We start from the raw sequence: 13965 nt of genomic DNA, 5'->3' as shown, positions 1-13965 counted from the left end.
ATATTTAAAAAAAAAATCAAAAATCAAAAATATTTTTTTTACTTTTTTTTTTCTTTTTCCTTTTCTTTTGTTTTTTTTCTTTTTTTTTTCTTCTTCTTTCTTCTTCAGAACCCTCTCGCTTCTAACGCTTCCACCTAGCTTTCCCTTATATGCAAACCCCAACCCCACTCCAGTGCTTCCCGGGCCGGAACTCTCCTCCGATCTCGATCTGTCCTCCGATGAAGGCGACGACGATGATGCTGAATTGAAACTCTCCATCCTCTTCAGCTCCAAAGCTTCCTTCCTTCTCTTGTAACGAAACCACGCCGCTTGTACGAAGAAAGCCGCCCATGTTCGCCATTGAGGGGAGTGAAACCTGAACGTTTGTCGTATCTGTTTGCTGTGCAGTCGCCAAAATTTAGCCGCCACGAATTTTAGATCCCGGAGATTAGAGTAAAGGCCTCGACTTGCGCAATGGCTTTGACCGTACGTGTTGACGACGGTAGCACCACACCAGGTCAAGGATCAAGCGCCCAAGTTAGTAGCTCCTCGCCGCAGAACTCGCCGGGACCGATCCGGCAAGAGTTGAAGAACCCAGTACGGCCACCGTTTGTGGTTCATGAATCCAAATGGCCTCGGATAATGAAGAGCATTGCGTTGACACGAATCCACCGTCTAAAGAGGTTAGGGGTTGAATTGCAGTTGACACGAAGAAGAAAGAAGAAGAAAAAAAAAAAAGAAAAGAAAGAAAAGGAAAAAGAAAAAAGAAAAAAGAAAAAAAAAAGTAAAAAAAATATTTTTATTTTTTTTCTGATTTTTTAATTTTTTTTAATATTTATAATTATTTTTTAAAAATTAATATTTCGTGGACCACTAAAAACTTGCCACGTGTACAAAGTGTGTACACGTGGACAGTCCACCGTGGCACTTAACGTGATTTTTCGGACGGAGGTGTGCAGAGAAAAACGGAACCAGGGTTTAGGTAGTTTAGCCGCCAAAAATTCGGTTTTTGTGGTTAAGTGTTACAAACCGTAAAATTCAAGTGGTTTAGCCGTCAATCTCCCTTATTATTAAGTATAGTTTGATATTGGGTTTTTTCTCGATTATGCATTGTGTAATATATAAACGCTTAAATTAAAAAAAAAAATATGGGATTTTTTTATTTTACTTTAATAAATATTATAAAAATTGTTAATTAGACCATTATTTTATATTGTTACTGTAAAATAGGGTCGGTAAAATAGGTCGGATACGATAACACGACTCGAAACCTATACCAGAGTTAGCAAGTTTGGGTTTAGATTTGCCTTAAATGGGTTTGGGTGGTATTTGCGTTGACTCGTCTAATCCGTTAGTAAACGAGTCGTATTTGGTTGACACAATTTATACGAAACTAATCTGTTAATAACCTATTTAAAGTTATTTTAGTGTTTTAACAGGTCATAAACATATTATATGTTTAAACAAAATATGTTTATAAATGAGTTACACAGGTCGTATTCGAATTAAGCATATACATGTTATACATGGGTCTCGACACGATACGATTACGACCCGCGAATACAAATTGACACTCCTATTGCTAAAGGGCACTCATAGTGCCTTGTATATTTGTGAGGTGTAATATTACTTTTGGTACAATTTAATATTATATCTTACTTATTATACTTTAATAAATATTATAAAAAATTGTTAATTATAAAATATTATTTCATAATAGTATTAGGTATATTATTATCCTATAACAATACTCATTTAATAATGAAAAATTGGGTTGGGGTCAAAGTATTAATATGTGAGTATTTTATAAAACATTAATTAAGTAATGAACACATACAAATTAGAATACATAATGAATAACATTCACAAATGGGTGCACTAATATACTTTTTTTTTGTTTTTGTATTTTTTTATATAACATTGTATAACGTGTTTATTTAAATTTTATGTAAATTTGTGACAAATTTGATGTCTTAAAAATAAAATTTAAATAATTTATTTCACATGTGTATAGTATTTTATTTTATACGCATGTCAATAAATAATTTGAATAATACTTTTTTTCATGGTAAATTATCAAAAATAGCATAAGATCATAAAAAATAATAATAATAAAGTAGTGCATTAATATATATATATTTTTTTTTGACGTAGTAATTAAAATTACTCATGAATTTACGATATAGACACTCGCAACTAACGTAGGAATTTCCTTAAACTTAGATAACTCATCATCTAACCGAAGGGTATACTTTGTCAAACCATAGACTGTTAAAAATAACGAGCAATATGGGACAAAACTGCTCCCATAAATTTAGACAATAAAGTTATAACCTCCTCAAACAGCACACCTAAAGATATAGTAGATTTGTGATATGATTAATGGGTATGATTAATGGAAACCATTAAAAAAATTACAAAAATCCAGTGCATCAATATACTTATTTTTAAGATATGGACATATTTTTCTCATATTCCCTTTTGTTTATAATAAGGGTAAATGGCGGCAAAACCCCCAAAACTTTCATTTTGGTTTCACTTAACCCTCACAACCCAAATTTCTGCGGGTAAACCCCCAAAACCACTATTCTGTTAGCAATTTAACACTTCCGTTCAAATTTAGCTGTTAAGTGTCAGGTTTCATTTTCCACGTGGACACAATATACACGTGGCACAATTTAATTGGCCCACGTAAATAATTATATTAAAAAAATTAAAAAAATAAAATAAAATTAATTTAAAATTAAAAAAAAATTATAAATAAAAAAATAATTTTTTTTTCCTTTCTTTCTTTTTTTTCTTTTCTTTCTTTTTCTTTTCCTCTACGATACTCTCTCTCTACGATACTCTCTCTCTCTCTTCTCCGTGGGAAGCATCTAGCCGGTTCCCCAAGCATCTAGTCTCCCTGCGGCAAAGCCGACCGTAGCAAACACGGTTCCTTTGTAGACGAAGGTTCCTAGCTGGTTCCCCAAGCTGTAAGCGCCCGGTTCGAACATGTGGCTACTTGGGCAATCGACGAAAATGGCAGGGAGACTAGACGAGGAAGATCCCAGGGTTGGAGCTAGCCATTTCCTCCAGCGAATGAAATCTCAAGCTTTTAGGCGATTCAATTGAAGAAGAAGAAGAAGAATGGGAAGAAGAGAGAGAAAGTCGATACAAAGAGAAAGGATCTGGGATTTTTTGGATCTGAGATTTTTTGTTTCAATCTGGGTTTGTTACTTTGTTTGGATTTGAGATGCATGTATTTGTTTGTTTGAGTTTATGTGATGGGTTTGTTTAATTTTCTTTTAGGTATTTCAGATCTGGGTTTGGAGCTTCAGATTTGGGTTTAGATGCTTCACACGGAGAAGAGAGAGAGAGAGTATCGTACAGGAAAAGAAAAAGAAAGAAAAGAAAAAAAAAAAGAAAGAAAAGAAAGAAAAAGAAAGAAAGGAAAAAAAAAAAAGAAAAAAAAAAATTTTTTATTTATAATTTTTTTTAATTTTAACTTAATTTTATTTTATTTTTTTAATTTTTTTAATATAATTATTTACGTGGGCCAATTAAATTGTGCCACGTGTATATTGTGTCCACGTGGACAATGAAACCTGGCACTTAACAGCTAAATTTGAACGGAAGTGTTAAATTGCTAACAGAATAGTGGTTTTGGGGGTTTACCCGCAAAAATTTGGGTTGTGGGGGTTAAGTGAAACCAAAATGAAAATTTTGGGGATTTTGCCGCCATTTACCCTTATAATAAAGAATAAATACTTAAATTGTGATGAAAAATGAGAGTGGAAAGATAGAAGTGTGGGGTCCAAGAAGAATATTCAATTGTGGGGGACACTTCAATTAATTATTAATTAAATAAAATAGAAGGTTAAGTGGGTAAGCTATCTTCTCTCTCTCTCTTGCAAGAAATGCACACTCAAATTCATGCCCACACCACTTTGTTGCCCATTTCAATGGAAAAATAATTTAAATTAAAAATCCAATACTATTAACTATTTTTATATAAAAATTATTTTTAGATAAGTTGTTAAGTGCTATAAAATCTACTAAAGTATTTATCATCCAAAAAAAATTATGATTAGTTATTAGTTGAGTGTATAAATAAATAAAATTAACATTTTAGCCACAATTATTCCTTATAATTTCTAACATAAATAATCTTCTTTATTGCAAAAAAGAAAAAACAATAACAACAAACAATTGTACTAATGTTTGTATTGTATGAAATATAATTTAAAGGTCAACCAAGGTGTTATGCATGTTTATAATTTAATAAATTATTCAATTGAGTCTATTATTATTATTATTATTATTATTATTATTATTATAACAATTGAGTCTTTTTTTTAAAAAAAAAAAAATACAATTCAGTCTATATTATTAATTATAACTAATGCGTGTAAATTAAGTCTTCATCCAAACTTCTAGTCAAAAACAATACTAAGGGCATATATAATTAGAAAATTATTGTGTAATTAGAATTTAGAATTAAGTGTACTTTAGAGTAATTATAAAGTTTGACGTGTTTGTTAAACTATATAATTATATTATATAATTAAAAATAACTGTGATATCTTAATTATATTTTCTAATTTTCATAGCGTTACACCATGTAATTACAATATATTATCATTTTAAATAATTATGTTATTAAAAAACATGTTATTACTGATTACTAACTCATTTGCTAAATATCCTATTGTAATCTTATTGTGTAGTATTACTCATATAATAAGTACATCCCATCCTATTATTATTTATTTACAATTGTTTCATCATTAAATCATATTCCAATATGGGGTACTTATATATATAGGACAAAATGTCCCAATTCAATTCCATGCTCAACTATCAACTATATTTAATAAAAAATATCAACTTACAAAATATCTTATCTTTTCCAATCACAATACATTGGGTCACAAATTAAATATTCATTAAAAAAATCACAATCATTAAGAATAAAATAAATGGTATGTATCATTTTTAGGCAACCTTACACAATAAATACTAGACAATGTGTGAAAGATTCTTTTAGAAGAAAATCTCAATCACCTCCCTCAAGAGCAAAGTGTTCTAAAGAATGAGGAATGGGGGCAACATCATATATTGATCAACAGTGTTGTTTGAGGCATGACACTATTATTTTGAATACAATTTACATATTGCAAGTCTAACATAAGTTGCTAGTGGCAATAGATAAATAAAGCTTAACAAGAGTATGAGAAGTTTTGAACAATAAAAAAGACTAGCAACATTAAAAAGAGCAAAATTATAATCAATATCAAGAAAAATTAAGTAAAAAATTGTCCAACAAACTTGTATAATTAAGATTAATTACACATATAATTTAAGTGTGTTATATTAGAATTTATAAAACACTCAAAAAAATATATATAACTGATCTAAACGTATTCCTAAAAGTGTTTTAATGTAAAAAAAACTCTAAATCATAAATTTATAAAATCTTTGTTAAATTAAAGAAAAAGAAAATGATAAAAGATGAGTAGAAACACTAACTTAAAGCTATTGTTGAAGAATGATAATATGTTAAATGTTTATATAACTTATTTCAGTATTATGTCATTACGTATGATACATATATTATATAATGAGTTTTAGGTATTTATAATTTGGCCCCTTAATAAATTATAAATTAACTTATGGTATCTACACATTATTTTCATGATAATTTAATACTTTTTTGATACCCATAACATAATTAGTCATTTAATTTTGTATCATAATAATTTTTTAATCCATATAGTTATTATTTATGATAAAAAAATATTTTATTTATTAAAGTGTCTAATAAATATATTTTTCAATTACTTAAGTTATGATTTGATTCTTAAACCTTACACACCCAACCCCCAATAATTCTTTATTGACACTTGAGCTAGTTTCAAATGATAAAATAAAAGGGCTTTTTCATTTTTACACTTTAAAATTTTACATAGAAATCCCTATTATAACTAGCGCTGCAACCTAAATTGCAACAAAAAATTGTATAGAAACCCCTATTGTAACTAGTGCTGCGACCACTTTAAAAACTCAAACCGTAAATTTGAAAAAAAAAATTAAAAAAAATAATATATAGAATAATTCCCCTAAAATAAAAATAAGTTGAAAAATACAATTTCTAAGTGGGTGGAATCAAAAATTAATACTAGATTATATCTAATTTATCTATTAATAAAATTTCTATTTACTTGTTATCAAAAAAAATTCTATTTACTTTTTTTAAAAAAAATAAAATAAATAATACCATTAAATTTGTTTGGTGAGGTAAAGTACACGTAACATTACTATTGTTTCATGTAATTAGGATTAGATTCAATGAATCTAGAAAACATAAAAAACAAAAATAAATGGTTTGCTATGGAGAGAGAAATGGAGAAGACAAATAATAGAATAAATAAGATTAATCCTATGACCTTCTTAGAGTTTTGTCCATTTAACTTTTTTCAATTGCAAAATTTTTCCTTAAATTATAAAAATCATTACAAATTTTTTCATGGAGTTGTATTTTGATCTTTTATTTAAATAATTTATTGATAAAACACTAATATAATGTTAATTTAAATTATTTAAGAGTCTAAACAAAAAATAAATACATAATTAACAGTTTAATAATAAATTATGAAAGTTTGTATATACATATTTACAGGGCCGGCCTAAGTATTGGGCAGCTTGGGCCATTGCACAAGGCCCTTATTTTTTAGGGGTAAGTTGAAAAATACTACTTTATTAATCAATTAATTAAATTTACCTCTAATTTTATATTTAATTGAAACATACCTCTTTTTATATGTATTGTACCCAAAATACCCCGACATAAGAGAGTCACATGGAGAGTATCTTGAAGTGAAAGGGACAAAATTGGTACAATGTTTAAAAAAAGAGGTAAAAATGATAGACTTTAGAAAAGAGGGTAAAAATAAAAGAGGACAATATAAAAAGGGTATAGAGTGTAATTTCCTCATTTTTTAAGGCCCATTTTTTTTTTTTTTAAAAAAAAGAAAAGGCCTATATTTTTCTTTTTTTTCCTATTATATATACATAAATAAAAAATTTATAATTAAAAATTTATGAACGAATCTTAAAAAAAGCTAGTAATAGAATTGTAGTTTTAATGTACACGGTTTTTTTTAAAGAACCTAATTTTAAAATTTTGCACAAGGCCCCCAACAAAATGCTTGGGCCGGCCCTGCATATTTAGAGCTATTATTTATGAGGAAATTACACTTAGTATGGGATTTTAAAAGTTCTTATGATAAATATGGCACATTTAAGTTTGGCCAATTTATATGGTATTTTTTTGTTTTTAGGTTTTTGTATGGTATTTGATATGCCATATATATGTAATTAGGTTTCTAAATCCCATATTTACTGTTTTTATTTGTTTAGGAAGTTTTATTTGTCATTGATGCCGGAAAAGTCACCGGAGTTTGCTGCCGGTGCCGGAAAAGTCACCGGAGTAGCGGTCGGTGCCGGAAAAGTCGTCGGAGTTGCTGCCGGCGCCGGAAAATTCGTCAGAATTGGCATTTTCGCCGGAAAAATCACTGAAAAATCACCAAGAAACCGGTTTCTTGAAGTCTAAGAAACTGGTTTCTTGGTGATTTTTCCGTTGACAATGCCAATTCTGACGACTTTTCTGACGCTAGCAGCTACTCCGGCGACTTTTCCGGCACCGACAGTAAACTTCAGAAAAGTCATTAGAATTGGCATAGTCGCCAGAAAAATTACCAAGAAACTGGTTTCTGGTTTCTTGATGAAGAAACCAGTTTTTTGGTAATTTTTTCGGTAATTTTTCTGACGACAATGGCCTGACGAATTTTCTAGCGTTGGTAGCAACTCTGACGACTAATACACCGACAGCTACTCCGGTGACTTTTTCAACATCGACAAGAACTCTAGGAAATTCGTCAAAATTGTCATTGTCACCGGAAAAATTATCGGGCTAATCACCAAGAAACTGGTTTTTTTTCGGTTTCTTGATGAAGAAACCAGTTTCTTGGTAATTTTTTTATATTTTTTTTCTCTATTTGGTTGATTGATGAAACTGGTTTCAATTATTTTCAGTGTATATCATTTTTGTTTTGTTTTCATAATCTTTATTATTGTTGTGTAACAAAATTAGTTCCTTGATGAAGAAACCACTTTCTTGGTGAAGAAACCGCTTTCGATGAAAAAACCACTTTCTTGGTGATTTTTCTAATGATTTTCTTTGGCGACAATGCCGGTTCGACGACTTTTTTTACGCCGGCAATAACTCTGGCGATTTTTCCAACACCAGGAACTACTCCGGCAACTTTTTCGGCACCGACATCAAACTCCAGAATAGTCGTCGGACTTGGCATTGTCACTGGTAAAATTACCGAAAAATCACCAAGAAACCGGTTTCTAACATCAAAGAAACCGGTTTCTTGGTGATTTTTCCAGCGACAATGCTAATTTTGACGACTTTTTCGGCGCCGGCAGCAACTCCGGTGACTTTTTCGGCACCGGCGGTTACTCCGACGACTTTTCCGGTGCCGACAGTAAACTCCGGTGACTTTTCCAGCACGAGTGACAACTTCGGCAATCACTATAGTTTTATTTGTTTTATTTTTTTTAAAAAAATAAATATGAAGGGAATTTTAATATTTTTTATGGTAATTTAATTAAGTTTTTATTTTTTATGAATTTTAAATTCAGATTTCTTTTTAATGTTTTGTATGGTTTTTTTTATATTTTTAGTTTGATTGGTTAGATAATGCCATATTTAGTGGTATTTACTTTTTATGCCATATTTATCATAACCTTAATAATTTTTCCCATATTTTTGAAAATAGCCCATTATTTATATGTTTAATGACAATACTAAATTTTAGTTAGCTTAAAGTTATTAAATAAGCCATTGTACTACAATTATACTTGTAACTCATAGCCACATAAGCAATTTGTAATAAAAAATGAGAATAATGTAACTGAAATAAGATAATTATGACAATTTGCATAGTTTGGGAGGATTTTTGCAAATGAAAAAAATTTAGGAGACAAAACTTTATTTAATCTTTTTTTTTTTTTTGATAAGGAAAAATCTTATTTATTCCAAATAATGTATATAATCGTGTATGTAGAAGTGTTGTTAATACAGGTCGGATATTCTTTGACACGTCAGGAAATTAGTACGAGCCCGGGAGGCATAAATACGATTAAATATGAGTTTGGACACAATACTGCACGATACTATACAAATTGGCATGACACCGAACGAAAAAATATGTGTTTAAACATGACACGAAACGACAAGTACGAAAGATACAACATGCAATAAGCCCTAAAAGTATGACAAATTGATAACTCTTGAATAAGAGTTATCTTTTGAGCTTTTAGACTTAATTTCTTTGTAAATTTTAAGTCACGTGTGTGGTTTTTTTAAATCTTTTGACATTTTTATTGGTGTTTATAAATTGTACTTAGTCAAATTAAGTTTAGCAGATAATTAATTGGAAAAAAAAATAATCTAATGTGAAGTACTTTTTTTGAAGGTGAAAAAATGAAAAATTGGAAAAGCTTAGATTTGAAAGTTATTGCTATGGTTTGTGGTGCGATTATATGTTACGATTGTTATTGTCATGGTTGGTCGTTTGGTTATTTCCTTCATTGAATAATGTGGTTGTTATCACCTAATTTTTATTGAAAGATCTTTGATTTATGGTCATTAATAGATGTAATTTGTCACATGTTCACTTTGATTGGAGATTTAGCATTTTTTGTACTTTTTAATGCTTCAACATTGGCAGTTTATTAGTATTTTAGTTGAATGTGCTATTAGGATTTTTATTCCTATTAGTATAAACAACATAGTTTGTCTATCTTGTTGATTATGCTTTATATTATATTATCATATAATGGATTATTGTCTTCTAATAAAAATTTCTATTTTTCTCTCTCTAAAAAAACTCAATCATCCAGTATAACTATATACTAGAGTAAGAATATTTCCAATTATGCTCTTTAAACACACTCCCCAACTTAAAAAATGAGTACCAATCATACAAAAAATGACTCCCTATAAGAGAGAATGAAGGAAGCTCCCTACTTTTCTTGCTAAACTTTTTTTTAATGTTTTTATAATTTTATTAAATAAATTTATATAATAAATTCAAAATATAAAATACTATTAAAATAATCAAATCTTAACTTAAGTGTTGAGCATATGATTGGAACAATAATAATTATTTTTTATTTATTTTTTTTTTTTTTTTGCTAAAAACCAAAACTTTATTAAACCAAAACAAAGAGTTTAGGGAACACATGGGGACTTACCTCCCAGAAACACAACGGACCATTGCAAGGGTGAGACAAACCCTACCTTGCAAAGGCATGTGTAGCCTTATTGAAAATCCAAAAAACCCAACTAACAACACTATCTCCCAACTGAAGAGAATGAAATTGACTATCTATTTTAGTTTTTTGGCTAAAAAATGGAGAGTACCCTTCGAGTTGGAGACACTTTAATAAAATTGTTCATTTTAATTTTGTGCACCAAATGAGTTTGGACATTGAAATTATCATAAGAAAATTCGCAACATATTAGCATGAAAAAATATAAATTTGAACACGACACAATACTAACTTAAATAAAGAGAGCAATAATAAAAAATAATGATTCTCAAATTTTAGTTAAAATTTAGCTAAAATACATTAAAAAGGGATTTGTATTAATTAGAATTGTATTTTTTCTTTTAAAAAAAGAATTTAATAATTACGTAAGTATTAGGTCATATAATTTTAAAATAATAAAATACTTTAGAAAACTACATAAGCAAGCAAATAAAATAAAAGTCATTGATAAACCTAAAAGCCCTAAATAAAAAGTAGATTTCATACAGAAGAAGAAGAAGAAGATTACAGAGTCAGACCACACACTCTTCTCTCTCTTTCCTTCGCAACTCCAACTCATCCTTCCAACCAAGGTATTATTATCATCTCAGTCTTCTTTTGCTTTCTTCCTATATTGATACTATTCTATTCTATTGTTTTGTTTACCTTTAATTGTTGAGTTCCAATGTAGTTTAATTTCCTTGTGTATTGCTTTCTTGCTCTTTTTCTCTCTAAATTAGAATCTTTTCCTGCGTTTAGAAGAATTTTTGTGATGCCCAGTTAGTTGTTTGAGAACTAAATTGTTTGTGGAGTATTGATTTTTGGTTATGTAGTTTAGGTGTTTGATTAAATGTTTCAGTGAAATTTATTGTTGGTGAGAAAAATATATGAATGATTATGGTATTTAAGCAATACTCACACACAAAACAAACCCTTAAAAGCTTAAATCCTACGACCCAAATTTTGTGTCAATACTTGCAGTTTCAATCCAACAAATGGAAGGAGTTGAAAGCATATTAGATACCTTACACGAAGAAGATGATATCTTTGAAGATGATGTTGAAATGGTTGATGTGGAAGAAGGAGAACTTGTTGAACAAAATTCACACAATCATTTGGATCAAAGTCAAACCAATGAAACCAACCAAGATTCTCAGAGTAAAACGCGCAGGCGAAGGGCTAACAAGAAGAAGAATAAGCGAAAGAGGGCAGGTGGAGCTCCTAATGTCACAGATATAAACAGGTAAACAAGGTTTGGGATTTACTTATCAAACAGTTACTCAATTCGGAAAATGTTGTGAAAATAAGTCTCTGTCTTTTGCAGATTTGTGTTAGATACATGTAGGCGTTTGAAAGAGAAGAAATCGTACATGGTTTATACGGCAGTTGGATGTCTTGGGGTCTCCGCATTATGCGATCTCATCAAAGAGGTATGGAGTTCTTCTTCATGCATTGTGTTTTAAATTCATATCGGATACCAATAGTGTTTAAGGTTTATTTCAGCAACTTGTCTTTATCATGTTTCGCAGTCCTATCTGTAGACTATGCTCAATTGATGTAAAAATATAGCATATTGTTTTTCATAGAAAATCTATAAAAAAATGGTTGTCTTTAGTGGGATTTTATATACCTTGCATTGCTATTCACAGAACTCTCTTGAAACTGGTAATCTATCTCTTTGTCTTCTTTCTTCATGCTCTGTCAAAGACTCTTTCTTGTTGCTGTATCAATCTTCTTACCCGTTAGACGGATTATGAACTTGGAACTGCATTGCCCTTTAAGGTTTATCTGACCTCCCTAGCCTTCTGTCTACTCCTTAATCTCTTTATTTCCCCATTTGGTTTAGATATTCATGGTATAGTTAGCCCTTCTAAGTGAAGGTGAGAAACTGGTTGTTCTTGATTTTGAACCAGCAGGGGAGCTCAAAATATTTATCCACTCTAGTAGCCACAACGATTCTTAATTTCTGATGCTCAACAATGTTTCCCATCACTTGCAGATTTCTATTGTAGATGTAAAAGCTATTTTGCTCCTTCAAGTCCTGTGCTATGTGCTTTGATGTTCCCTGGCCGAATCTTCATCGTTTGCTTTTTCTGTATGTTGCTAACATTTTATGCGGGTAATTTTATTAGCCAATTAAATAAACTTAATTTTAATTTTTAAACATGCATGGTTAACAACGAGTGTTGGTTCTCTTTAGGATGCCAGTGTCCACATTTTGACTGTGAAAACTCGTACTGATCTAGTTCTCACGAGACAATAATAAATAGGTAGAGAAAAGGCAGACATAGGAAAACTTTTCAGTTCAAGAATTGTATTCGGTCGAAAATTTGGATGCCCATGATTTTGTGTTATGACAAGGATGGTTAGCAGAAGCATTTCTGATTGTATGTCTCTTTAATTAATTAGATTGTAGAGATATAAGGGGAATGTTTTCATGAAAGCATCTTGTTTGTGTTGTCAATCAGAAGAACGGGTTACTTGTTTATCTCCCACTCTTAAAGTAGTTGGAATAATCTTTTTGATATGTATAAGAAAATATTGTAGGTGGAAGCAGTCCAGGCTTGTGGAGGTCAGATGACTTCTGATGGCAGACGATATCGAACAGGTGGTGGCATATTATGGAGCATCCTTAAAACGCGAGAACCAAAAGCCTACAAAGAGATAATGAACAAAGCGAAAGAGTTTGAGGTGCGTTAAATCTGAAATAGTGAACTAATATTCATATTCATATTAGGACGACATACATATTCATATTAAAGAATGTAAAATTAATGCTTGATTACTTGTATTATCTTTATGCGATTGGCATTTCTTGTTTAAGAAACATAATCATTTTAAAATTGAACCTTACTACCACATTCGGAGCACACTTGGGAATATTCCATGTGAAACATTCTAGTATCGCGATCAAGCGAAAGGTTTCCACATTCTTTAGTATTTGACTCAGTCATCCAAATCTAAATTAGAATCCAAATTTTTGCTCACATACCATATTTCTTGAAAGTGGCAGCCTTTTTTGTCTTGTTTTCATTTACTAGTTCTTAACAAGATTCTTTGTCCTTCTGCAGAAGCAATTCAAGCAACCAAAACCAAATATAAGACAAGAAACAGAGGAAGGGAAAGGTAGCTCGTCTCAAAGCATTCCCGATGTCTCCTTGAACAAGACAACATCCGAAATAAATATTTCGGATGGTTCGCCAGTCATGGTGGAAGTGAAGAATCGAAGTGAGCCCGCAAATGATGAGAAGAAAACAGTGTCTGTCCATGAGAGGTTAAGGATGCCGGTTTCTTATGATGATGATCTACTTGGTGGCGACCTTAAAAATGATTCAACTTGATTCCTGGTATATTTTATTTGTCTTTCAAAATGCCCTATGGCGTCGGTTTCGATTAAGATGGGGGTTCAGAATAGAGAGAATTGATTCCTTATTGGTTTTTCTGGAGGGAACAATTAGAATACAGAGTTCTCTGAGTAAAAAATTAACTGTTGTTGAGTGAGAAAGGTGTTACTAAAGTTTTGATGTATTTTTTTTTTCCATACATTCATGAATATTAAATCATTGTGTGGTTGAGCAGAACAGTACCATTGCTAATGATAGAGAATATTTAAGAAGTAGA

At 30.4% G+C, this 13965-nt stretch overlaps 1 protein-coding gene across 1 annotated transcript; it reads left to right on the top strand.

Moving 5' to 3' along the window:
* Window positions 1-10782: 10782 nt before the first annotated feature.
* On the top strand, window positions 10783-13965 carry LOC115707318 (uncharacterized). Its single transcript, XM_030635237.2, has 5 exons — window positions 10783-10937; window positions 11326-11587; window positions 11669-11774; window positions 12892-13035; window positions 13416-13965. Exons 2-5 carry the CDS (start codon window positions 11340-11342, stop codon window positions 13683-13685), a joined length of 768 nt encoding a protein of 255 aa, XP_030491097.2. The 5' UTR covers window positions 10783-10937; window positions 11326-11339; the 3' UTR covers window positions 13686-13965.

The sequence above is a fragment of the Cannabis sativa genome, chromosome X, assembly GCF_029168945.1.
Source record: "Cannabis sativa cultivar Pink pepper isolate KNU-18-1 chromosome X, ASM2916894v1, whole genome shotgun sequence".
NCBI classification, from domain to species: Eukaryota; Viridiplantae; Streptophyta; class Magnoliopsida; order Rosales; family Cannabaceae; genus Cannabis; species Cannabis sativa.
This window is presented reverse-complemented; position numbering and strand designations above follow the sequence as displayed.

Coding starts and splice junctions, on each gene's coding strand:
- LOC115707318 (XM_030635237.2), top strand. CDS start 11,340: ATGGAAGGAGTTGAAAGCATATTAGATACCTTACACGAAGAAGATGAT. Junction 11,588..11,668: donor AATGTCACAGATATAAACAG/GTAAACAAGGTT, acceptor TGTCTTTTGCAG/ATTTGTGTTAGATACATGTA. Junction 11,775..12,891: donor TATGCGATCTCATCAAAGAG/GTATGGAGTTCT, acceptor AAAATATTGTAG/GTGGAAGCAGTCCAGGCTTG.